This window comes from Amphiura filiformis, chromosome 8 (assembly GCF_039555335.1).
Source record: "Amphiura filiformis chromosome 8, Afil_fr2py, whole genome shotgun sequence".
In the NCBI taxonomy this organism is placed as follows: Eukaryota; Metazoa; Echinodermata; class Ophiuroidea; order Amphilepidida; family Amphiuridae; genus Amphiura; species Amphiura filiformis.
In genome coordinates, this window is record NC_092635.1 from 60,647,275 (window position 1) to 60,674,992 (window position 27,718).

At 36.0% G+C, this 27,718-nt stretch overlaps 1 protein-coding gene across 1 annotated transcript in view; it reads right to left on the minus strand.

Annotated features, from left to right (window-relative positions):
* Window positions 1-13,101: 13,101 nt before the first annotated feature.
* The window catches only part of LOC140159643 (serine/threonine-protein kinase TBK1-like), a 39,572-nt gene continuing 24,955 nt past the window's right edge, over window positions 13,102-27,718 (minus strand). Inside the window, exons 10-16 of the mRNA XM_072183138.1 lie at window positions 25,019-25,372; window positions 23,079-23,195; window positions 21,304-21,405; window positions 20,892-21,086; window positions 19,358-19,553; window positions 17,571-17,695; window positions 13,102-15,629 (exon numbers count right to left, since the gene is read on the minus strand). Of these exons, the coding sequence (XP_072039239.1) occupies window positions 15,536-15,629; window positions 17,571-17,695; window positions 19,358-19,553; window positions 20,892-21,086; window positions 21,304-21,405; window positions 23,079-23,195; window positions 25,019-25,372 (1,183 nt within the window). The 3' untranslated portion in view covers window positions 13,102-15,535. The remainder of the gene's footprint in view (window positions 15,630-17,570; window positions 17,696-19,357; window positions 19,554-20,891; window positions 21,087-21,303; window positions 21,406-23,078; window positions 23,196-25,018; window positions 25,373-27,718) is intronic.

Below are 27,718 nucleotides of genomic sequence, written 5' to 3' on the forward strand. Positions count from 1 at the left end.
GCACTGCGTAATGTCGCAAGTTTAGTGGAATGACACGATAGCGCGATCGATTGTGCACGCACAGGAAATGCAGTGCTACCCAAAGCGTGTGTGGTAAGCGTTGTACGCCGAAGCAGTTGTCATTGCGTGCCTATTGAGCTCTCATGATCGAGAAACTATTATTTTAGCTATAGACTCACACCATATCTTCCTAAAAATGTACTACCAGTGTATGTGTGACATGCATTAGCTGTCTAAGATTGTCTTGCTACTTAATTAGGCTCACCCCAAGTCTACCAGCAATGTAAGTCAGGGGTGTGAGAGTTCAGATTAAAATCTGAATTCAGATTTTTTGATCTCAATTTTTATATCTTTTTCTGCTCTTCCTCTGTACAAAAGTATAGGAGCTTTCCAAATTTCAGACTTTCAGATTTTTTCAGATTTTTTTATCTGTGGTCACTCACACCCCTGGTAAGTGTGACATGCATTACTGTCTAAGACCATCTTGCTCTTTTATTAATAGGCTCACCCCAAGTCTACTATAGCAATGCATGTGTGACATGCAGTAAATTAAGACTGTCTTGCTCTTAGACTCACCCCAAGTCTACTGGTAATGTAACAATCAAATTGTATGTCTATATTACTTGTACTCATAACTTCTTGCCTGTAACTACCACATTAATTCAAAATATACTAAAAAGATTAGTTACATTTTTATAAGTGCTTAATAAAACAGACCATAAAAATGTATAAATCAGAATTTGTACCACAAAGTTTCCACAAGAGTTAAATTGTATCCATGGTCATGAACACATCGATGTGCCAATTGGTCACATCCAGATTAGTAACTTCCAATTGAGGTCACACAAACAAGGGCCTCGGGCACAAAGGAAAATCTTTTGCTATCAAATATTTCACAAGTTGATAGACAAAGTTACGCTTGCCATGGAAAAGTTGAGGCTCAAAGGGCTGATATCATTGTAACTTTTCCTGGTGGTATTACTGTACTGTTATTGTAGATTGTTACTCATCGTACACTAATTAGATAGTCTGCAATAATTGAAACTAACCACATACTGATTGGTAGATCAGGGGTTTTCATTATATCACTCAAACATAAATTCTAGACATTTCATTGGTTGATTACCATTTTGATATTCAACTACTGCCATTTGATATTTTTTACCATCCAAACTTCGCTTATGTCGCGCAATATGTAACGAGCCTCCACATCTTGGTCGTACGTAGTACGCGTATTGTGTGCGTGGAGGGAAGATGCTACTCCTTAGCGCAATTTTTGTGTGCATCAATTCATGGATTCGCTGATTAAGTTACGGGTATATTTTGATCAAATGAATTAAGTCACTGCAGAACATGGTGTTGTGTTGTAAAAATGAACTTGAAATGTTATTGAATCCATGTATGAGTGATATAAAACAAATATTACCATCTTGAATTTGTGTCATGTTGAAATCTAATGATGAGGTGAAGGAGTTGTACTGCTCACTTGTCCAGCTTGTAGAATTGAACAATCCATATCTCACCTTGCCTGCAAGTGGAATGGAACAATCCATCTCTCACCTAGTCTCCTACGAAGCCAGTTTGGTTACGCTCCCTCCACACCAACAGTCTGCCAATGACCATGTATACAGTGTTTCTGATTAGCTAAGAGGGCGACAATGCAAAGTCTCTGAGAACCTGATCAGCAGCGCTGCATCCGGAAACTTGATTGCCCGTGGGTTGAACTCCTGGCTGAATAATCAGATACGCGAGCAGCACGTGCTGAATGACGTCATGGGAAATGGCTAGCCAATCAAAAAGAACTCGTTCGTTGTCATTGGCAGACTGTTTGTGTGGAGGGAGCGGAACCAAACTGGCTGCTGTGGAGACTATCTCTCACCTTGCTGTTGAGTGAAATGGAACAATACATCTTTCACCTTGTGATTATATTTCGACCATCACACTCATAGACAATATTTGTCTAATGGTAAATGACAATAACAAAGCTTTTTTTGTGTGAATCATTATACAGTTAAATGCAAATCATTTATCGAAAGTGATATTTGTACAAAGAATGATAAATATTTATGATAAAGCATGTAATATGATAATATAATATAAATAGTGTTCATCACATTAACTTGCCACCAGACTATTTAATACAACATGTATAAGCTTTCACTCAAGACTTACAATGTTGTTAACGTAACTAGTAGAATAGGTGTGACTAATAGCAGGTCAGTACAGATCTCACTCCCACTCTATACATACTTTGTTTATTGTAAAGAGTTTGTGATATTTGTAAGATGCTTTGGATATTGATATAGGACTAGCCTTGTTGAAGCAGTGAAAATATTAGTGTCATTTGTGCGTACCGATACTAGACTAAGTATGTTCAACATATGGGCTGTTGGTTAGAGACAGCCTGCAGGCTAATTCGTGGCGGAGGCTTGAACATGCCCAAATATGGATATTGCTCTTGTAAAGCCTTCATGACTGATATTCATTTTTAAATATACATTTTCCATGACAAAACTTCTGGATTTCTATACGTCTCATGATTTCATAAAAACCACAGAATTTTGATGTTATTCAGAAGGCTTTTGTGGAAAATGTGCAAGGCTCCCTGATACATTTTCTCATTTATCTGAAGTTGAAACTGGCTTCAGGGAAAACATGTTGTGCATCCCTGGACTAGACCTGCATAGATACAGGTCTTCAGTACCCAATAGTACAAAAGATTTATGTGTGATTTGCCAAATTGTGATAATCCACATATACGATGCAAAATATATTTGGCAAGCATGTTATCAAAAGGATGTTATTTGTGTACTTAAATTATGGGTTAATTTGTAGGAATTGTGCAGGCCACTTTCCAATGGTGCATGTGCTCATCCCCCCACACACACCTATGTACCTTCAGATGCATTTTATTCATTGCAATCATAAAATAATTATATAACATCATTTTTCATCGTTCTTACTTCCAAATGTCACACTGAGCAACTTGTGTATTTATGCTATTTTCTTGACCAATCAAGTTATTAAGTATAGACATGGGGGGAAAGTACATTCAGGTAATTTGTATGCACAATTGATCAGTGAGACTACATTTGATAAGTAGATTGGCCAAAAAGAAGTTGTCATTATCAATTGGTCCAATCAGAAACAATGTTAGAATAATTTCACCATGCAAAAAAATTGGGTTGAATTATTTGCAAAGCTCCATTCTGATTGGTGATTAAAGTGAAGATATCACGTAATTGACCAATCAGAGGCAATGTTAGATCGGCAGGTAGTGTTCAGGGGGTTAAAACTACTAAAGCATAAATATGTTAGCTGGCGTACTCAATGGTTTTTGCACAAGATGCTACCTGGTTCCTAAGCAAAATGACACTAGAAAATGTAACCAATTGTACAGTGCCAAGAATTGTAACATGTCTCTAGTAGTGCAGTAATTTATGATTCAAATCAGTGTGATATCATTGTGTGTGTGAGAGAGAATTGTGAAGCTCCTGACAATGAGAAATATTATAGAACTTGTGGTATAAGTACTTTTTGATGCTAATATATACTTTGGACTTTTTGAAATGCTTCTTTTTGACTAGGAGTTGAGACTGAGGTGTTTTTTTTGTCACCGTCATACATGTTATGTGAATAGTGTAAGCCTAATATTATCTATGCATGGTTTTGACAACTTATGTTTTCTGCTGTTTAACCCTAAAGCTCCAGTTGCTTTTTGGCGAGGGGGAAGGAAGAAAGAAGAGAAATATTTTATTTTTTTCTCAGGTGCGGTTTTGAAGCCCCGACCCTACGGGTGCCAGACACATGCACAGGCCTACCTTGCCACTGGGGTCTACCTTGGCTGGCCAAGCTTTCTGTGGCCATATGATTGTTTGCATGATGACATAATTGCATCACATGGGATACCTGCACGTGCATATGCTTTGAGAACTAGGGTTTTTATGTTTGGTTCAGTTCTAAGGGTTAAAAACCCAGTCATGGGGGAGGTGACCTTGCCAATTTGACAAGTTGAAGAAAGGCTTTTTACATTTTATATGATCACTAAATGTCAAATTTATTTTGACCTCCATGACTAGTGCCAACTTCACCCCAGTGAGTTCCTGCCAAACAAATAGCATTACTTGTATAATTACAATCCTGCATTAAAAGCACCACAATATGCACAAAATGGTGTTGTTGAATGTCGGGGTCAGTCTCAACTTCCAGCCAAACCAGGCATAGTCTTATATTTTGTTCTGTACATCAGTCAGTCAATGCTGCTGTTGTGTATATTACTCTAGCTTGTGGTTGAATTATAAACAGATTTCATGCAATTTGTGTTCGTGCTTGAATAACAGAGCATTAACTCTATCCTGTTAAACATAAACACTGAATGGTATACTGTAAATTTAATAATCAAATTGGCTAATTATTTAAAAAGTGAAACCCAATAGTTGGTCAAATGGTTCTTACAAATGTCGGCACATGTTTAACCAACTTTTAATTTACAGTATACCTAGATGTCTTCTCTTGTCTGTATTGCTGAAATATATATATTTTTTTGTTTTCATAAAGTTATTTCATATTTTGATTATATTTTTTTTTCTCTCATTTTTTTTCTGGATTTCCAAGTCTTAATTATTTTGTTTCAACCATTTTCTAAACTGATCTGAAATCCCAGATATAAACATGATAAATGCTGAAACGCCGTCATGCAGTTACCCATTCTTCATGGGGCAATTCCAGTTAAAATCCATACACCCCCTGTTGAAGATATAACCTTAATCTCCCACAAATGGGGGGTGTATATTTCAAATGGAGTCACCCATTCAGGTAACCCCATTTGAAATTCACACTCCCTGTGGAAGATTAAAGTCATGTGTGGATTTCAGCTGAAATTGTCCATGGGGAAATTAAAACATTTGTGGTGCAGTTTTTTGATTCACATAAAAAGGTATCAGGAATATAAATTACAAAAGTGGGAAACACATTTAAGTAGTAAAAAATATGTGTATTGACTTATTTATTTTAACAAATATGTAACAGTAGGTATTGTATCGTATAAAAAAAGTATATAGAGTGTGGTTATGATTGTATATTGAAATTGGCATGCTATGTACAAATAGTGTGTGTTACTTAAACTCAGATTAATATGTGGACACGCAACCGCCCTATTCATGATACAAACAATGATATTTACATTTAAAAAACAAGGTATAGATTATATTCCAGTAGAAGCTATTTTGATCACACCGATTACATAGAAATGCAAGGTTTGCTTAAATCACTTGGCGCTAGCCACCGACACTTGGCGCTAGCCACTGAGCGGGTTTCATTCAGTGGATGGGTTGCATGTGCATATACATGGCCAGCTTATTTGGAAGAAGTATAGATTAATAAACACACATTTGAATTGTCCATGCCTGTGCCCTCTAAGCGTACTCAAATTCAGCTGATGCCGGTACAGCGTTCAGACCTGGCGAAATCGCTCATCTTACGCGCGAAGTTTCTTTTGTGTACGCTCGCACTATTTGTGCTATTTTTGAGTTTGCTCACACGGTATCTGACTTAGCATCGATCCCCATTAGGAAAAAGTGTATCAGAGCCTCAGAGGTCAAGGGTCAATAATTAATGTCATTTTGTTGGGTGTAGAAACTGGTACTCCATGACTGAAGGTCATCTTTTAGAGCTATATTGTTGTATAGAGGTCAGTGTCATTGGAAATCACACCATTTCTGTGCATAATGTGTGTAGGCAATGTAGGTATTATATTCCAATGTGAATGGTTCCCCAGCAAGGAAGAATTTCAATTTGGGATGATATTGTTTTCATTTTGCAATAATTCACAAGTTTGTTTCATATCCATACAATTGTTATCACTTAACCATAGTATGCCATACAGACATTCTTATTTGAGTATCATTATTTTGCTGAAAATGATTTCAAACCTATATTACGCATTATAATACAGTCATTGAAAACTGGTTTAAATAGGAGAGATGCCAAGTTTCTGAATTTTTTAATTTTTTTTTTTAATTTACATTTTTGACAAAAATGAATTAATAAAAGTCATTTTTAAATAAAAAGCCCCGAAAATTCATGGTAATAATCGAAATATGTGGTATAAAATCTCAAAATTGTTTAGGGACTTGGGATCGGGCTCTGTGTAGGTGCTGCCCCTGGACCCATAGAATAATTTTCAGGGGACCGTTTATAATGATCTGATATTTTGCAGTTTGCATAAATCATAAGAGGCAATACAAAATAAGGGAATGTGACCAACTGAAGGGGTAGCATGAGGCACAATGGGTTAGTAATCTTCTTTTGTGCTGAATTCTACACATTCAATAATGGTTTAATACACGATACACAAAGATATCTTACACTTCCCATAATGCATTTCTCCCATTTCAACTTTCTGTAACAATTTGCTATCAACATATATATGAGTCGATACCGACAAAAATGTGCCTCGGTGAACAGAGCACATCCAGATCTTGCCAAATGTTTATTTCTTGACTATCGACCCATGTTTAGCCAGTCTATTCTCAAATGAAAAACCTGTACAAAGTTATAAGAGTGTGATTTGATGAAACTTGATGAAAAGTGTTGCAAAGGATTCTGGGAGGGGTAAGATATATTCTCGGCTTGATTCCATTGTTAATATTATCATTCTGTTATAAGCAATACTTCAATCAAATGCATCATATTCATCCAAGCTAAGCTTCAAAGCAATATCATGCCCTGAAATGTCAACATCATTTAAATGTTACAAAGTCTTTGCATAGTATGCCAGGTTCTGCTTAGCTTAGGCATCAAATGTTAAAAGCAGAATAACAGAAAGGGTGGCCTGCTGAGCTGCAGGGAGCACTAAAAAGCAGTCGCCAAAGGCACAGTGCCCGCCTCTGAATCGATTATTTTAATGAATCCGTTTCAATTCATTTTCAAAGCACGGAATGTTGGCTTGGTCAGAATATGATTATTACGTTCATATTATGTTGGATAATAGAAAAGAACGAAGCGATTGAAACCGACTTTAAAATTGTAGTACATTTGTAGTTTGTGTAATCTACCTCATTAATTCATTGAATTATATATAATTCTAATCAAATCAAACTTGTTTATTCAATTTTAGAATGGTTATCAAGTGAACACTTTTACGTCTTTTTTAAGTCCACTAAATTGTCAAACTTTGTGCGGAAATTTTGATCAGATAAAAGAATTTTACACTTATGCATGTTGTATTGTTTTATGTCAAATATAGTAATATATATGTTTAATATTGCAATACTGATAACTAATATACCAGTTTGGTCGTTGTTTGTTCAGAAAGTATTATACAGGGTCTCGATTCCGTCTTGGTTTGTGAGAATCAAAATCCAGCATAGTCACTGCACTTACTGTATGTTACAATGAGAGAAGTTGATTCTCGCAACCGAATCTTACAAGAATCGATTCTGTGATTCTCGTCAAAATCGGGGCTCTGCATGATCCTCCAGCAGAGGCTATAGAAACCTGAGTGATCTGTTAATATTGTAATCCAGAATATATCAGTAGTGTAAGGGACCGGTCAGTATCTAATAACCATGCAAAGTGGGATGTTATAATACACAGAAGCTTGTGTAGGATTACCAACAATTGTTACTATAAACCAAGAAAAGTCCCTACTTTGTGACAAAACTGGGTTAAGAATTCAAACCTTTTACTATCCCTGAAAATCTAAATCATAACTATATTATTATCGCATCTGGATACCACTTGCCACTCATTTATCCGGCATCTGCATGTGTACGCCATCACTGTGCAGTACCTGTATTGAAAGTGAGAGTAGAGGAGGTGGATCAAGGTTTGAAATCTTGGCTTAATGTTTAACCCAATGTAGCATCATCATCCTTCCATTGCATGTGGTGGTGGTGGTGGTGATGTTTTAAAAGCAATTCTTGTTGTCTTGTTATTGATGATTTTATTTGGTATGTTTAGCTCCGATTCACAGCATACACCAATCGGAGTACAATGATGGCATCATTAAAACTGGTAGCAAGTGCAGGATTTTGCTATTGCAGAAAGATTGTGGAATACATTGTATATGTGGAATACATTATGAAATACATTGTTTATGTGGAATATATTGTGGAATACATTGTATATGTGATGTAAACCTGAAGCAGTTTGTATTATAGCCAGCGTGGAAGGGATGTAGACTTTAATAGTTGGTTTTTGATAGCAATAGGTGTGGTTTTACTGGTGTTTTCTCACTGCTAAGTGGTGAAAATGTAGAGTTTGAATTGTGGCACTCAATACTAATAGGTGTTCATGTTTGTTATGTCACTGCATGGTGTGTTACTAATTACTATGTGAAGTTTTTTTCTTAGCATAACATTCTGGTGGAGAGTGATACATTCAATAACTTACAATAAAAAGATTTCCTTTCATATACTTTTTAATATCAATTAAAAAGTTGGTTCTTCTTGCTAGGTCATCAATAACGTACACACAACCTTGCATGGTATCATGTACTGTGTTCCATTATTGTGCAGGGGTGACCTTGTAAACTTACAATGATGTGTGTCATATATTATAATACACATGGCATTGCTACCATTATTGAGTTGCTGGTGGCGTTTACTTAAATTTTGGATAATGCAGCTTTTTCTTGTACCAGTATAAAACAGATCGACCGCTCATTGCCAGAAGTGGATAAGTGCAATAGCTGCCCTGTGAACATTTGGCAATTTACACACAGTATATTGTACTCATCTACACATGGCAGCTATTGCACTTACCACTTCTGGTACCGAGCAGTGAAAGATTTGCCGATTTCTCGGCACAAGTTCTATTTTACAACAGCATACATAAGTGTGGAATACTTTGATCAGTTTCTTCTTCCAAAATATGCATATTTATCTTTGAATTCAATATTATATAATGTAACTCTTTTAACTTGGTAATCATTCTAAAAATGTAAATATATCTGTGTACATGACAAAACATAGTCTTGTTGTTTTATCTATAGAATTCTATAATACTAGAAAAACAAATTGTTTATTATTGCTCTTATATGCTGTTTCCTGCTACAGATTTTCTGGATACCAATTCTTGTTTGTAATGCTAATATAATTAATTGTTGTCTGCATTTAAAATTTTGAAATGCTGGCATTTCTGTACAAAGAAAAAAAGTAATAACCCAAATTTCAACTGTCCACGGTTGTTGACTGGTTGTAGCACCTTTGCACTGGTGTAAGGTGAATTGCATGATGGGAAGGGAGGGGGAGATTTGAATTTAGGTTAATCTGGCATGTATGATTGTGTAGAGAATGTATGAAATGAAAGAATAATTAAACTGGATTGAAAGAATGAGAACTATATCTGTTGATTATATTGTGGATATTTGGTGTGTTGTGTAACTGTTATTTGGGCTTAACAAAAATGTTTTGTTTCTAACAGTCGGTTGGTAGGAAACAATTTTGTATCCGTTCAGAATAAAAAGAAGAAGCTGCCTGAATGTACATAAACATCTACCAAGTAGTAATTACCCCCCATTATCATTATGAGATGATCTGGCGTCGAAATTTGAAAGTGAAATAGCAAAACGAAACCTAGTTTTGTTCAGCAAATACTGATGCCTCATTTGTCTTTATAGCCCAAAGTTTGTTGCTATGGTGACTCTGCATGAAAAAGACCCCTATTCAAAAGTTGCCATTAAGTCTTTGAAAATTTGTTGATAGAGTGCCTGGTCACTGCAGGTCATCCTTGATCAGTCATGTAGAGAATGTAATGGTACACTGCAGACTTGAGTAGCTTTTTAGTGCAACATTTGCAAATGCATCTTTTTCAGTCAAGGAGTCACCATGGCTACAAACTTTGAGCTATCCAGACAAATGAGGTATCAAAATTTGCAGAATTAACCTGGGTTTGTTTTTGCTATTTCAGTTTTTAAATTTTGATGCATAGATTTTGAGTATTATCTCTTAATAAAGGGGGCAATTACTTTTTGGTAGGCTTTTACATTATATCACATGGAAATAATAGAAACTCAAGTTTTACTATACTTTGTAAATAGTTTATTACACTCAAGACATTTTACTCACTGCCGCAATACTTCTTTTTATCCACTTGCTGTTTAAATTTCTTATCTTGAAATTATTTCCCATAGGGCCCTTTAAAACCACCCGTTTTACAACCCATGGACGGTGTCTATCTATTTCTAAAATATGGATCGAAGCCTGTTGAAAAGCATAGCAGGACAGACAGATGGATACAAAAGCAACAAAGCTCATGATTTGAGTAAATTAGATATCTCAAAAACTGGTGTAAAATTATGAAAGAGAAAATAGTACAGAATGTTTTCCCCACCTGGGGGTGACATCGATACTCCTTAAAAGATGCTACAGGTCAGAGTTCATATTTTGGCTTAGCCTTGCCCTTTTATAGAGGCTGTCAGCGTGACGTCATATGCCGCCATCTTGTGGGTACACACTGCGATGGTCATTCGATCTGCATGCGTGAACAACAAAATCGCTGCATCAACGCGTGACAACAGCTGCGTGGCAAGCTGCGCCCTGCGCATAGCGTCCAATGCATGAACACGCAGATCATTTGTACCCACAAGATGGCGAAAGGCTGACGGCCTCTATTGGCTCAATAGTTTGTAGTCTGGTGCAATTCGCCACTTGCACGGTTCCGCCATTATGCACTATATGCGGGGAGAGCCTCGAACTGGCAGCATCCATGAAAGGAAGAATTACGTAACCTTACACAGAATGTTATGACTGGTTCAATTCCCATTCATGTATGCTGCCAGTTCGAGGCTCTCCCCGCACATAGTGCATAATGGCGGAACCGTGCAAGTGGCGAATAGCTTACATGTCTAGCTTTGCAACTTGTAGTGGGATTATCATTATATGGTGTAGCTATATATTGGTATGGTAACATTGCAGAGTGTTAAAGCCGCATCATGACTGTATGCACATTAAAGCCCAGTATAATAAGTGCCCTGGTGGGATACTGATGAAGCGCCATGGTCCTAAGCCATGGAGCAGCTTTAGTGCGCAAATCTCTCTAGTTTCTCACATTTTTTAGACCCCTGTAAGGCTACTTTCTGATACCCCTTGATAAGCATGGGAACACAACCAGGGTTGTAGCTAGGATAGTTTTTGTGTTGGGCAGCATTTAATGAAAATCTTGCATATTTTGCAATTTTTTCCAAAAATGGATCCAATGCTTGACTCATCCAATAAAATTGTGCAATTTTGGCCTCTGAGTGTGGGCTCCAGTGCTAAAATTGCAGCTGAGTGATCGGACTCCAAAACTGAGTGGTGGGCTCTGCCGCTCACCACAGCCCACTGTAGCTACATCCCTGAAGTGAACACAACTCAGGTATATGGACAAAACAACAACAATATAATATCAAAACAAACTTGTTTACCAACAACATTAAAATAGGTCACAAATACAAAAGGTTAACATTTTGGAGACTACAATATGCCATTACATCTTACACCTAATTATTCTTTTGAAAATCACTGACCTGATTATCAAAGGAATTTCAAGGTCTAAACCCCAATACAGGCCACATATTATATTGGCAAATATTCAAAGAACATTATACCCAAATAGTACCGACTCAAAGTTGTCCCATCTGTAATGCTATGGTAAATCTGCCATATTGGTGCGTCACACATTGTGCAGTATTTATTGGCTCCACAACGGTATTGAAAACTGCAAAATCAACATCCCAACTACACCATTTATCGTTGAGACTGTGCTGAAAACATGATGTCACGCGCATCACAGAGGAGTTGTGCTGTTTATCAAGTCAAGCCCAAGCCTCAAAATAAGCAGATCTGGACCAGGAGCCACACATTTGGAAAAAGCAGCTCCTGGTCCTGAGATTATATAGTGAACCAGGAGCCAGTTTTAAAGAGCCAAGAGTCATTTAAATTTTAATTGTACACATTAAATACAAAACCTGCTTTAACTACCAGGCTCTATTTAAAAAAATGTAGAGCCTGGCATATATGATTTTGGTGTGGACCAGGAGCCAAAATGTTATGACCATTTGGTAAATGGCTCCTGGGTGTCTGCTTATTTTGAAGCTTGGTCAAGGCTTCATGCTAGTGTGACAAATGTGAACAGTAATAGCCCCTATCTTGGGACATCTGTTAAAATTTTACTACCCCAGACTAGGCCTAAATACTTTTGATGTTTTTAAGCAATTGATGTAGCCATGAAAACAGGTATCTATTCGGCTATATGACAAATCCAAAAAATCTCAATTGCTGGGTAAAGAGTTTGTGGGGACGAATATGCATTTAACTATGTATAAACCATAGCACTCATCCTTGATTTTGGGGCATTGGTGCAAAAACTACAGGTTGTCCTAACGATTATGGACTCTAACTTGGCATATAAGTTACAAAAGTAATATTGACCAAAAATCCGGTTAAAATCAAGGAAGTATAAATAACAATTTTTGCCTATATTTTATGTATTATTTTCTGGGATTTCCCAATTTGCAAGGGCGCACTCACATCAAATTCAGTAATCGCACGCAGGCGTGATTCACCCAAATCAAAATTGCAATATTAACATCGGTTAGTAAGATTTACCATTAATTTTTGGTGGAAATGAAAGATTACCCTAAACATAATCAGAAGCATACACTAAGTCAATTTGCTCATCACTCTGCCAAATTCATGACGATGTAATATGTCCAGGTCACCTCTACATATGAATAGACAAGGACTCAATGTTTGGTACAGGTTTATTAGTTATTAGGTCATGGTATAGTACGGGAAATAATTGTGCGTGAAGTGTCATTCTGGGTGAAGCCGAATGCCAATGCTGAACCTAATAACAAATTTTTCATACCATTAAGTCATTCTAAATATTGAAATAATAAGCTTTTAAGTATTATATTGGTTGCAAAAAGGGAAAAACTTTACAAATATTGGATGGCTGTTCCGTGTATAACATATGGCAGGTATTTTACGCACCCAGTATACGCGAATTGCCTTCATACGTGCATCTCGCTGTATACACGTATCGATACTTTAACACGCTCTCACTGACTAGATATAAAGTATAAAACGCACTCACTAACTAGATACTGAAAATATATTCGGTTAGCAGTGTTATAATTCAGTAGCGTAGCCAGCGGGCTGGCAGAGGGGGCAGACTGCCCCCCGGACACTAGTAAAATGGGGACGAGGAAGCAGGAAAATGGGGATGAGAAGAAGGGGAGAAAGAGGGGAAGGAGAGGGAGAAAGCGAAGAGAAAGGGGGAGGAGAGGAAGAAAGAGAAGGAAAGGGGAAGGAGAGGGGAAGAGAAGGGAAAGGGGAGGGAAAAGGGTAAGGGAAGAGAGGGAGAGTAAAATTAGGGACGATACTGACGTTTGCCACCGGGACTGACAATGCTGACTACGCGCCTGGTGTTATTTGTTGTTTCCCTTAGTGGATGATAACAATTAATACATGCTGATTATATGCCCTAAGTATCTGGTTTATAGGTAGAGAATAAAGCTATTGTTTTCAGCTGCTGTTGTGTTTCTATCGTTTCATATAACACAGGTGACATCATCATTTTAAGTAAAACAAAGCGGCGAAGCTGAGTTGTTTTAAACCAAAAATAATGACGTCGCTTGTTATATGAGACGATAGATGCATGACAGCGGCTAAAAACAATAGCTTTATTCTCATTCTTAAACACTTCAATTCAAATAAATACATGTATATAATCCTTCTTAGAATCTTAGAATCGATCAGTCCCGTGATATGCACCTCCAATTGGTTCAAATAGCATGTATGAGTATCGAGTCAGAACACACACGCGTGTGATATTGTGTCATATCACACGACTGAGAATCAATAAGACTGCAGGAACTTTCTTAAGTATTTAAAAATTAATATTAAGGTTATTTTATATCCATAATGGGTATGTCCCACTACAGGACCTACTAACAAGACTTCAGTTTTTAAAGAAAAACTCCTATACCTTTCAAAACAACTGTAGATTTTTAAGACCACAAAAATTGCAAAATATCTACAACACAGACTACTACAGACCCTGTGTCAACAGGCAAACTCCCCTTGTATTGAATGCTGTGAATTCTCGCATATTCATGAGGGCTGATTGTTTGATTGTGCCGTGTGTCAACAGGCAAACTCCCCTTGTATTAAATGCTGTGAATTCTCGCATATTCATGAGGGCTGATTGTTTGATTGTGCGGTGTGTCAGGCAAACTCCCTTTTATTGAATGCTGTGAATTCTCGCATATTCATGAGGGCTGATTGTTTGATTGTGCCGTGTGTCAACAGGCAAACTCCCCTTGTATTGAATGCTGTGAATTCTCACATATTCATGAGGGCCGATCATTCGATCGTGCCGTCTACCAATCATGCCAGCATTGCATGCCTTTTCGAATATGCGATAGAGCTTTGCGTGCCTTCACGATTACGACATAGACCGTAAAAGTATGCGGTAAATGCGTAGCAGTTGTGCCTGTCGCATTTCATGGAACAATCAGCCCTCATTATCGGGTGATGCTGAGACTTCGACTGCTTGTACGTGGTCTGTTGTCTTCTTTGTCCATGACATTCTGATAACCCCATTTGAAAGTCACACTCCCTGTGTGGCAGATTAAGATAATGTCTTCCAATGAGGGATCACAGATTTCAACTGGAAGAGCCCATTACCAATACAACTTGTAGATTTCCGATGGTTGAATCCAGTTACCTCTGTTATTTCAATATGCAAGATTTGGACTTAATCATCAGTTCTATATTTAAGAAATTGTCACTGAAGAAATGAATTCCCAAAAAACGATAGAAGTATATCCAAATCACCTTTGCAGCAGTGCTGTACGGTGCGACCATTTTAGTCGCATTGGCGACTACATTTTTTTCTGATGTAACTAAACCTTCAATCCCTGGCGCCAATGGCGACCAACTGTTGAAGCTTTTAATTGGCAGCAAATAGGATAGGATAGGTCAAAAGTTTTGATTGTTTTTAAGATGGCGTCAGAGATGGCGTCAAAGTCAAAAAGAACATTGAATTTGATGAACTTTTTGGGAACAAGGAGAAGGAGTATGAACAATAAAATCAGGGAATCCAACAGCTACTATTAATGAAGCTACACTGTAGTAGTACTATGTGTTATGTAAGGTCATGGAACTGGAAATGCAAGTAAGCCTAAAAAACTTTGAACGTAGATTTAAACCATTGTGGCAGAATGACTTCGAGCGGTTGGAATACGATGAGTTGGCGCCTCAGTTTTTTTACTTGGGAGCAAAATTTGGGTGTCTAAATTTATAAAGTTGGCTCCTCAATCAGTTTTTGCACCGTACAGCACTGCGTTGCAGACCTGTTGATTCACATTCAGCAGTATAATATCACTGGGACAGCATTCACTCACTTCAAGGTCTGGTCTACATGTACTACTTATTTACAATAAGTTTCCCTGAGTTTACATCAAGATAATGTTGCTTATCAAAACTCCATTGCCATTTTGTCTGCTCAACATTCACCAAATAAAATTCAAAGCAAATTTTCAGTTTTACATAGAAATCCTTGAAAGTTCTGACATGAGTTCCTTGCTATCCCGTAATTCCTGTGCAACTCTGTCCACATCTTTCTCCCATGCCTGAAGACTGTAGACAGAAAAGGACAAAATCAAAAATATTTAGTAAAGTGATTTGTTTCAAAGTACATGTTTCTGTTGTAATTCTAATTTTCCATATTTGTTGTCATATTGTTTGATGATGATGATGATGATGATGATGATGATGATGATGACATAAAGATGATGATGTTGGTGATAATGATTTGTATAAGATTCCTGGCAGATTATGATTAACATGATGATGATTATGATGAAGACAAATGGATGATGATGAGGAGGAGATTACTCCCCATTCCAGAAAAATACAGCATTAATTTTTTAGGAGTAGAAAAAAATATTATCAATTTCTATAGCTCAATCTTAATTATTCATTTAGCACTAACTGGAGATAAAAGAAAAAGTTCACTATTTTACTAATTTTTTGTAGGAAAAAAAGCCAAAACATGCATTTCGGCATGTTTTCTGACAATCCTATCAGAAAAATCAAAGACTTGAAAGAAGTCTAAGCATTCAAAATATTGGGTGCATGCCAAAATTTTGCTTCACTTTTCACTTTTTTGTGTTACTTTAATTAAGGGATGGGGTATGAACGTTTGGACAGTATTTATTGTGGGACATTAGAGCACATCAGACCTATCGAATTGCATTCTGAATACGAAGAATGTCCTTCTGATATCAAATAATTTTGATTTTTGAAATTGAAATGTAATACACATTTTATGGCAAATGATTAAAAATTGATATTTTTGATATTTAACAATACTGAAGTAAACTTTATAAATCTGATGATTTATACTTTAAGTGTATGTAGGTGGGATGAAAAGCCGACGATCAATTGAAAATGTTGACCTTTTGTATTGAAGATATGGATTTTTTCCCAAAACACCAAAAAAATTAGGTCTTTTGGGAAAAAAATCCATATCTTCAATATGAAAGGTCAAAATTTTCAATTGATCATCAGCTTTTCCTCACAGCTACATACACTAATAAGAATATATCATTAGATTTATAAAATTTACTTCGAGGACTGTTATATATCAAAAATGTGAAAAATGTCATATTTTAATAATTTGTCATAAAATTTGTATTATATCGTGAATTTCAAAAAATGAAAATTATTTGATATCAGAAAGACATTCTTCGTATTCAGAATGCAATTCGATGTCTAATTTGCTCTCATGTCCCACAAAAAATACTGTTGAAACGCTCAAAACGCTCATTCGGATCCCTTAAATGATTGGTTATGAAACGTATTTTCCAAAAATTAGAATGCACAAATTGAAATTAGTTTTTAGACTTGCTTGTCACAGCATGTGAAAAACACCTTTAATATGCATGTTTTTGGCTCTTCATTTATAAGTTTGGCCAAATTGTGAAATTTAACTTTTAATTAATAATTTTTTTATCTTACCAGTCTTTGACTTCCTTTGGTACAATGACCATACCATTGCTATCCAAAGGTACGATACTCACCAGTCTTTGACTTCCTTTGGTACAATGACCATACCATTGCTATCCAAAGGTACGATACTCACCAGTCTTTGACTTCCTTTGGTACAATGACCATACCATTACTATCCAAAGGCAAGATACTTACCAGTCTTTGACTTCCTTTGGTACAATGACCATACTATTGCTATCCAAAGGTACGATACTCACCAGTCTTTGACTTCCTTTGGTACAATGACCATACCATTGCTATCCAAAGGTACGATACTCACCAGTCTTTGACTTCCTTTGGTACAATGACCATACCATTACTATCCAAAGGCAAGATACTTACCAGTCTTTGACTTCCTTTGGTACAATGACCATACCATTGCTATCCAAAGGTACGATACTCACCAGTCTTTGACTTCCTTTGGTACAATGACCATACCATTGCTATCCAAAGGTACGATACTCACCAGTCTTTGACTTCCTTTGGTACAATGACCATACCATTACTATCCAAAGGCAAGATACTTACCAGTCTTTGACTTCCTTTGGTACAATGACCATACCATTACTATCCAAAGGTAAGCTAGCTAATAGTTTGCTGGTTTCTTCCATGGTATTGCTCATCACACATGTCACAGGAGGCTCTCTTGGTAACTGGGGATAGAAAGAAAGAATAACTGGAATGTCATCATTCTAATCTATTGTATTCAACAATTCCAGTTGAAATCCATACACCCACTATGGAAGACATGACCTTAATCTCCCACACAGGGGGTGCATATTTCAACTAGAATAGCCCATCGTTTGTGCAAACATAGCAAAGCATATAAATTTCACATAAAATACCATATTTGACCTAAGTAGCACCCCTGCTGCTTAAGTAGGTCGTCTAAAGGTGTACTTATAAAAAAATACTATTTAAAAAGTAAAACTGACAAAAAATGTTGCAAGTCTTGAAAAATAGAAATTATACCAACAGAACTAATGTCACACCTAATTGCCAAGATGATTATACTGTTACCACAGAATTAGAGAAGGAGAACCGGGACTCCCAATACCGCAACATACAATCGCGCCATCAGCTATGGGGAGAAAATTGGGGGTATTCGGGTCCTTGCCGACGGTGCGTGGAGACGAACAAAAACAATTCTGCGTCTCATCTGAAGCGTCTTGGTTCTCACATGCAGGTCACATCAAGTGCGTCTTTCAAATGCGCTCATCATCCATGTTGTCCTTGCATAACAATGAAAGCCTCAAGCGCATTCCGAGGGAAACCGAATACCCCCAATTTTTGCTCCATGCCTGTATCAAGATGGCGGCCGAGTGCAGGTTCTCCTTCTCTAATTCTGTGACTGTTACTCAACTAGTATTTGTACCCTTTACATACTAAAAGTGTACTGAATGTGTGGGGGTGCTAAAATATGTGCACTTATTAGGGAGGGGTACTAATTAGGCTGACTACACGGATTTAGGGTTTCTCTACCCGAAGTCAACTTGTCCCAAAATTCCTCCCTACTATGCAATAGGCGTATTGCATAACAAAGGAGACCTTCGAGCTGTATCTATTGTTATGCAATATGCCTATTTCATCAAGTTGTGAGAAGGAATTTTGGCATAAATTGACTTCCGGCAGAGAAGTCCTAAATCTGCGTAGTCTGCTCTCACTGGTAGTCAAGATTCTGTGGTTTATTGCCCACAGACTAAATTCTGATTTATACTTGCATTCACAGATGTAAATTTCTTATGGTCAAAAGTAATGACAAAATATCAGCACAAAACTATTGTTTTGAGCATTGATTATATTACATGGTAAGACCTTATATTTTGCAGTGAACAATTTCTGTCTGAATATAAATTTGATTTAAGTGACACTATGCACATTGCAACCAAAAATCAGTGTCTTCTCAATTTGGCTACACGTCAGTCCACAAAAAAAGCTTCATTTAGTCACAAGAAAAAGAAACAAGCAGAACAATAAATTCTTCAAATAAATCGTTATGAATTCAGCAGACAGCCGAATCCATATTCAGCTGTTAGTAAATTCATGTTACACATGAACTATTTTTGAATTAGCGAGCAAGGATCAATGCTTTAGCTCAAGAGGGCAGCTTATCACTTTTTAACTGTGATGATCGTCGACCGTATTGAACCCTGTATGCTGCCCTCTTACGCTTATTATCACGATAAACACTGTTGGAAAATTGATCCCTTGGTCTCTAATTCAAAATAATTCACGAGTAATATTAATTTATCAAAAAGACAAATCGGGATTTGGCTGTCTGCCGAATTCATAATGAAGTACTCTTTCTTTCTTACCTGGGGTACAATAATAGGCAATTCTGGTTTGGGTTTAGTCAATTCCACATGTAAAGCTCTGTTGAATTCACTCACACGTCTCTGTACGGTAGCATCCATTTCCTGAACTTGTATTTCTAATCGTTGATAGGCATCTATTAATCTACTTAATTGTGTATCTACTGAAGCAACTCTGGTTCTGTAGTCACACAAAGGTCTGAGAAATAACAAGGAAATGTATCATGATTAATACAATTTGTCAGCCTTATCAGTGGTGTAGCCAGGGAAAGGCAAATTTTCCCCCTCCCAGAAAATGGGGATAGCAAGGAGTCAAGTGTCATTAAAGTGACTGAAAATGGGACAATAAAATTGACAAATGGGATGAAAAGTTGGCCCCCCCCCCACAACGGGACAAAAAATTGACAAAATAGGGACGAAAATTTGGTTCCCCAAGTCAATATCTTCTAAACTGCTATTGTTTTTCCTTATGTTCACTAGATAAAAGTAGCTTTCTTTTCACAGGTCTAACATCATGTACTTATCACATGTTACAGCTATGAAGTTTAAATTATAAGTTGATTTCACAAGCCTAAAATCAGGTATTTTACATTTATCAGGTGTTACAGTTAGATGAAGTTTAAGTTAAAAGTTTGTGTAAATCACTTTATTAACAATTGGGCTACTCCAGTTTTAATCCATTGACCCCATATGGAATGAATGACTTCAATCTCCCACACAGGGGGTGTAGATTTCAAATGAAGTTCCCCATTTGAAATTCACACTCCATGCCTGGAAGATTAAGGTCATGTCTTCCATAGGGGGTGTATGGATTTCAACTGGAATAGTCCATTGGTCCAATAATAATTGGCGTGTGAAATAGCCCATTTTGGAGCAGACAAATCTGAATGGGTGACTCCATTTGAAATTCACACTCCCTGTAAGGTCATGTCATCCCTAGGGGTTATAGGGATTTAAACTGGAATAGTCCATTACATGTTTGCTGCATATTCAATCATATATGGAAATATGGCTTAATTACAAACCTTCAGTTCCAAATTACAATCTTTTCTTCAAAAGTTTCCTTTTTATTCAAATTCATTTTATAAGGTTAATACTGCACATGCTGTCAGGACTCAGGAGTATATAAAATTATGTACCTTTTGGGTGTAGAAAAATAAGCACTTTTGGAAGTTATGGAAGAAAAAAACACTTTTACCCATTGAAAAACATATCAAGTCACAAACAAAGTAAATATGTCTGAAAATTTAATGTTTGGAAAAATAAACCCTTTGGTAACAAATATATACCCCTGCATGCTGTATCAATGCGATAATGTTAGCAAAAAAAAATCACCACAAACTACAATATAATAAACTCCTCAGACAAACTCTGACGTAAAAAAGCTGATTGTTTCAAATGTGGTGTTATTGTGAAGTGGAACAAAGTAGCTATCCATTGATATGCAACATGATATGAACATGTCATCAAATAATCTGAGATATAGATGCTTGACTTTCCAAACTTTTGTTGAGGAGTTTATTTGTCAGTATCTTACCTATACCATACACTGAGTGCCTTATGGAGTGATCGCCATCTTTCTTCACAATGACTTTGATATAATGACATAGCTTGGGTACTTTTAACACCTAGTATCTTACCTATACCATACACTGAGTGCCTTATGGAGTGATCGCCATCTTTCTTCACAATGACTTTGATATAATGACATAGCTTGGGTACTTTTAACACCTAGTATCTTACCTATACCATACACTGAGTGCCTTATGGAGTGATCGCCATCTTTCTTCACAATGACTTTGATATAATGACATAGCTTGGGTACTTTTAACACATAGTATCTTACCTATACCATACACTGAGTGCCTTATGGAGTGATCGCCATCTTTCTTCACAATGACTCTGATATAATGACATAGCTTGGGTACTTTTAACACCTAGTATCTTACCTATACCATACACTGAGTGCCTTATGGAGTGATCGCCATCTTTCTTCACAATGACTTTGATATAATGACATAGCTTGTGTACTTTTAACTCCTAGTTTTTCCCTGTGAATGCAAAATAGATGGCGAGACATTTATCTCTTGTTACTCAACATTGACTTGGACAATAACTTTAAATTGGCAGAGTTTAGATGATGGGAATGATGGAGAGACAATTTAAAGATACAATTAAGGAAGTAGACTTGAAAAACAGATTTTAGAGACAGCTTAAGGGATCTGGAATGAGCGTTTTGAGCGTTTCGACAGTATTTTTTGTGGGACATGAGAGCACATCAGACATATCGAATTGCATTCTGAATAATGAAGAATGTCTTTCTGATATCAAATAATTTTCATTTTTGAAATTCACGATATAATACAAATTTTATGACAAATTATTAAAATTTGATATTTTTCACATTTTTGATATATAACAGTCCTCGAAGTAAATTTTATAAATCTAATGACATATTCTTAAAGTGTATGTAGCTGGGAGGAAAAGCCGACGATCAATTGAAAATTTTGACCTTTCATATTGAAGATATGGATTTTTTCCCAAAAAGACCTAATTTTTTTTTTTTTGTGTTTTGGGAAAAAATCCATATCATCAATAATAAAGGTCAAAATTTTCAATTGATCGTCGGCTTTTCATCCCACCTACATACACTTTAAGTATAAATCATCAGATTTATAAAGCTTACTCGAGTACTGTTAAATATCAAAAATATCAATTTTAATCATTTGCCATCAAATGTGTATTACATTGCGAATTAAAAAAAAAAAAATCAAAATTATTTGACATCAGAAGGACATTCTTCGTATTCAGAATGCAATGTCTGATGTGCTCTAATGTCCCACAATAAATACTGTCCAAACGTTCATACCCCACCCCTTAACAAAATTGTACAATTTATAAAAGGTTTTGAGATATATTTACAGAATCAACAATTTTTGCTTACAGTATACTAAGGGGACTTTTGTGTGTTGGTATTTTCACCAAATTCATGCCTTATGGTGGCACGCAGGATCACTCAAAGTGGGAAATATTTTGTATCTTTAATAGAAATGATGATAAGTACTTAAAAGTATACATTTTCAGAAAGGAAATGATACAATGAATCCAAACTAGCATGGCAGATTTCTGCAAAAATCATAAAAGAGGTGTTTTTGAGAAAAGTGCCAAATTTGATTTTTCCATGCCAATTGTTTCGTCAACCTTACACTAAATATCTAAATCAATGAAAATTGCATATTTGTGACCTGAAGACACAAAACTATAGCAGATTCAACCCATCGTGGGACGTTTCTGAAACAAATTCAGGCTACGCATGACTGGCAGATGATTGACCGGCAGCCTGGATTTGTTGGAAAAATGTCCCACAATGGGTTGAATCTCCTATAGTAACAGTTTTTCAAATTTTAGAATTTAAATTTTCTTTGTTTTAAAAATATACCTTAAAATATCCAAAATTTTTGTCAAAATTGAAAAAAAGTCATTTGATCCTTTTTGACCCATATTTTGTTAAGCTATAGCACAATGGTGGGCAACATTTTTGGCCCTGAGGGTCACATTGCAAAGTTCACACAGTTTTGATGTGCTGCCTACACTACAAATATATTCATAGATATATTTTACGGCTTGGCAGACCGCATTGGATATATCGTTGAAGGCTGCATGTGGCCCACAGGCCATCCCTGAGCTAGCACATAAAATTTAAATAGATGTGTGAAATACTTACTTATCCATCTTATGAATCTGTTCTTCATTGTAGGATAAAGTTTTAGCCTGTTTGTCTCTCTTAAACTGGGAGTATATCTTACGTACATCATCTTTTAAGACCCCAAATTTACCAATGCTAAAAAAGAAACCACAAATTCAGGTTAATAAAACAGAATCGACAAGTCATATGATGCAACCGATAGGGTCAATTCCACCATAATTGTAGCTGTACAACATACTAACGTAATGCAAAAGGGTCAGTAGAAGAGACTTCAGCTGTATTTGTAAAAGCACTGATTTTATCATTTTTTTAAAGAACACTTATCTTTGATATCTGGCTTAAAAACCACTGAAAATGGAATAAACCGCAACCCTAACCCTAAAAAAACTAAAATTATCCTGAATAACATCCATGGTTGAATTGCCCATTGTGGTTGCCTAATATACTCAAATCAATCAATTACAAACAAAAGCAGACAGCACACTTCAACATCAACTGTAAAAATCAAGTTGTACTAGAATTCTTAGACACTGTCAATTAACCACGAATGCTGCCCTCTATTAGTTTATTCAAAACATTATTATAACAAATGTTTCACTGCCCAAACCAATATACTGCCCTCTAGTGCTAGTTATCAAATCTTTAATCAGAATACAATATTGACGTTTCTATCTGCAAATATTAAGCTCTTTATTTCTTGCAACAGAAATACTATGAAAATGCCGGTTGTTATGATATTCCAATCCATTCTCAGCAGGTGTCAACTGGTAAACTTTCAGTGGGGAAAACTGTTCCTTGCATATTTATAGATTCAACACTGTGTCATGTGTACTGCTAATAAATGGTGGCTCTAAAAAGAGCTGTTTATTCAGATATGTGATTCATTATACCAGTGCATTGCCAAACTACATGAAGTGAGTAGACAAAAGACAGCTTGTAAGACAGATGTTCAATGAAAGCACCAATAGGTTTTCAGCATTGTTGGAGTCAAGTTCATCCAAGTTTGAGTCCAAGTCAAGTTTATGTCTATTGAAAAGCATATTGAAAAGTCTATTGAAAAGTCTAGACTCAAGTTCAAATCTCAACTTGAGTCCCCCAACACTGGTTTGAACCATTTCACTGTCATTCAACAAAATCTGGGGTGGGCCTTGATTTCTTGTAGCAGGTATTCACTGATAGGTCCAAAAAGGTGGCTCTAAAAAGAGCTGTTTATATCATTCAGATATGTCATTAAGGGATCTAAAATGAGCGTTTATTGCGTTTCGACAGTATTTTTTGTGGCACATGAGAGCACCTCAGACCTATCGAATTGTATTCTGAATACGAAGCATGTCTTTCTGATATCAAATAATTTTAATTTTTTGAAAATCACAATATAATACAAATTTTATGACAAATTATAAAAATTTGATATTTTTCAAATTTTTGATATATAACAGTCCTCGAAGTAAAGTATATAAATCTAATGATATATTCTTAAAGTGCATGTAGCAGGGAGGAAAAGCCGACGGTCAATTGAAAATTTTGACCTTTCATATTGAAGATATGGATTTTTTCCCCAAAAGACCTAATTTTTTTTGGTGTTTTGGGAAAAAATCCATATCTTCAATATTTAAAGGTCAAAATTTTCAATTGATCGTCAGGCTTTTCAACCCACCTACATACACTTTAAGTATAAATCATCAGATTTATAAAGCTTACTTCAAGTACTGTTAAATATCAAAAATATCAATTTTTAATGATTTGCCATAAAATGTGTATTAAATTGCGAATTTCAAAAAATCAAAATTATTTGATATCAGAATGACATTCTTCTTATTCAGAATGCAATTCGATGTCTGATGTGCTCTAATGTCCCAAAATAAATACTGTCCAAACGTTCATACCCCAGCCCTTAATAAAAGCACATCTATCTAGCCTGTAACTTAGCAACCAAAACTAGGCATTTGCATACTTACCATTTTTCACAAGATTTGAGTCCAAAATCAGAAATAACTCCGTCCCAAGATTTAGTAAGTGTATTTTCTTTTATAATGTCATCAAATAAACCTTTTAAATTGCCTTCAGTAAGTAAGTATTCAGTCATCAAATCAGCAGATCTGCTTTTCAATGAGTTTGTTTCTTCCCATACTTTCTTCATGCTATTACATAAAGCTTTGACAGCATCATCACCATGTATAGACATGGTGTGTACCAAGTCAATGGGAATACTATGCGCCATGCCATTCAGACAATGCTGGATGCCAACAACACTGGCTTTCAGTTCCACAACATGTTGTCTCAGTTGTTGCAGTTGATTCCTCAACACAGTACTGTAAGTAATAAAAGATAAAATCAAAATCAAAATGCCATTTATTCAAAGCTTTAAAAAAATATATATATGTTGATACGGGAGACAACAATTAGAGTTATATACATACACCAGTTGAATCTCTTTACTATTTGCATCCCATGTCATCTGTCAATCAAACTCAGTGATGCCTTTTAATATTTACGAATTGTTGTGATGATTAAAATTTCTGAGCGTAGTGGAAGCACAGTATACCCTATGTTAGTTTTACACCTTCACACATACAAACCGTCTCCAAAGTAGGACTTAATTATAAGAAACTTTTTTCTGAAGGCTGTCAACAATGCCTAAAAAAGAATGCTTTTTGTTTTGTAAAAGTACTGACATCGTCAGCCATTTTCTGTGATTCCTTCTCTCTGGTGAAGGCACCAGATGAATCAGTCTCCCTTTTACACACTACTAAACTAATCATGGGCTGTGTGAAGTTTGATTGATAGGATCATCAAACACTACCAAGTATCATTATTCTAACTTTTATTATAGCATCGCATACTTGGTTGTGATGTTGTGAAATTCAAAAACTTGTGCATGTTTTCCAAGTTTTTTGGACCTTGTTTTTACCTATTGATTTCAAAATTTCCACCATTGGTCTGAGTGGATCAGAGATTGTGTCAGATTTCTGTTTTTACTTTTTGAACAACTGTGTTGACTTGCTAACTTTTTTTTAATATATGCACTCTTAAAAAGTATGTTGTCAGATTTTGTTTATATGCTATTTTCTATCTTGCATTGCTTACATTTAACCCAGTTTTAAACATTGTTTAACAGGGGTTGGGACAGACTTGTAGTACTCGAGTACAATACTGTACTTTCGAGTCTGAGTACTTTTTTTGGTACTCGTACTGCGTGTGCATTAATACTCGTACTCATGACCAAGTACTCATACTGCGTACTCATGGTTTGGAATTTTGCTGTACTCAGTACTCATGCCAATCTACTCGTACTCATGAAAAAATACTGCATCAGAGAAAATACTCATGATAGTTTTCCTGTAAGTTGTTACTATCAAACTATCACATAAGATCTGACTGTATTTTCTTGTCTTGCTCATTCAGGCCCTACTGCAGGTAGGCCTACATGTACATTGCACTTGTAAGTCATGATGTGCACAAAGTTATATTTACAGGTCTACACATAGGCCTACATGTACAATGTGTATGTATAGGCCTAATGTTGAGCACAGAATATTTTCATGGATTCTGAGAGTAAGACATTTTTTGTTTGTTTTCAAATTGTATTTTCTAAATCTATTGTCTCAAATTGTTGGGTCATCAGTCATCAGCAAAATAAATAAATGAGATTATTACTATGTTAACTGTCTTATTGAGATAATACTGATTATATGATAAATAATAATACTATTATTTATTGTTGTTGATTGTTACCCCATTGTTACCAAGCAATTGTACTAGTAAATGTCTAATGTCATTATCAAAATTTTATTATTATCAAAATTTTGGATATGTTGTTTTTGTTTTGAAAAACGTGAAATTATTTCTTTCTTTAATCCCCCTTGAGCATAAGTAAAATAAAATACATAAATGGTTCTCCTACCCGCACACCTCCTTTTTGGACAATTCTTGACAAAAAATTTTTGTTTATGTTTTTTTTTTTGCTTAATAACTCTGTTGCACAAATAATTTTCATTGTAAAAAGTATTCTGAAGTATACTGGTCGTCACTTGCAAACCCATTTTGCACTACTGCCTACTTGACCCCCAGACTATAAGTGCTCCTACTCATACCTAAGTACTCGTACTCATGCATCAATACTCGTACTTGTACTCATGCCTAAGTACTCGTTGCTGTACTCGTACTCATGGCCAAGTACTCGTACTCATACTCGTACTCATGGCCAAGGTACTCGTACTCGTACTCAGAAAAAGTACTCATACTACAAGTCTGGGTTGGGAGCTAGTAGCCTAATGAATAGAGCGTCTGTCTAGAGAGTGGAAGGTCGTGGGTTCGAATCCCATACTGGCACATTCCCTTGCTTTTTTTTTCAAGGGTTATGTGCTGGTCAGTATTAGTGTTTATTTGTTGTCTTGTTTAATTGTAACGCTTTGGGCTTGTAAACTGTTCTTCTTTCTTTCTGATTAATTATATTCAATTTCCTCTAATTATAGCGAGCTATCGTTCCCCATTGTGTTTATTTGTTCTTGTGCAGGATGCGTATCCCCATTGCCTACTTTATTTGAGGACTGCCATTAAAATAATCTGCTTCTTAATTTTGAGTTGTATTGCCCCAGCAGTTTTCATATTATATGAGAAGCACAAATGGGTAAAACAATGATCCCATAGGAGAGTAC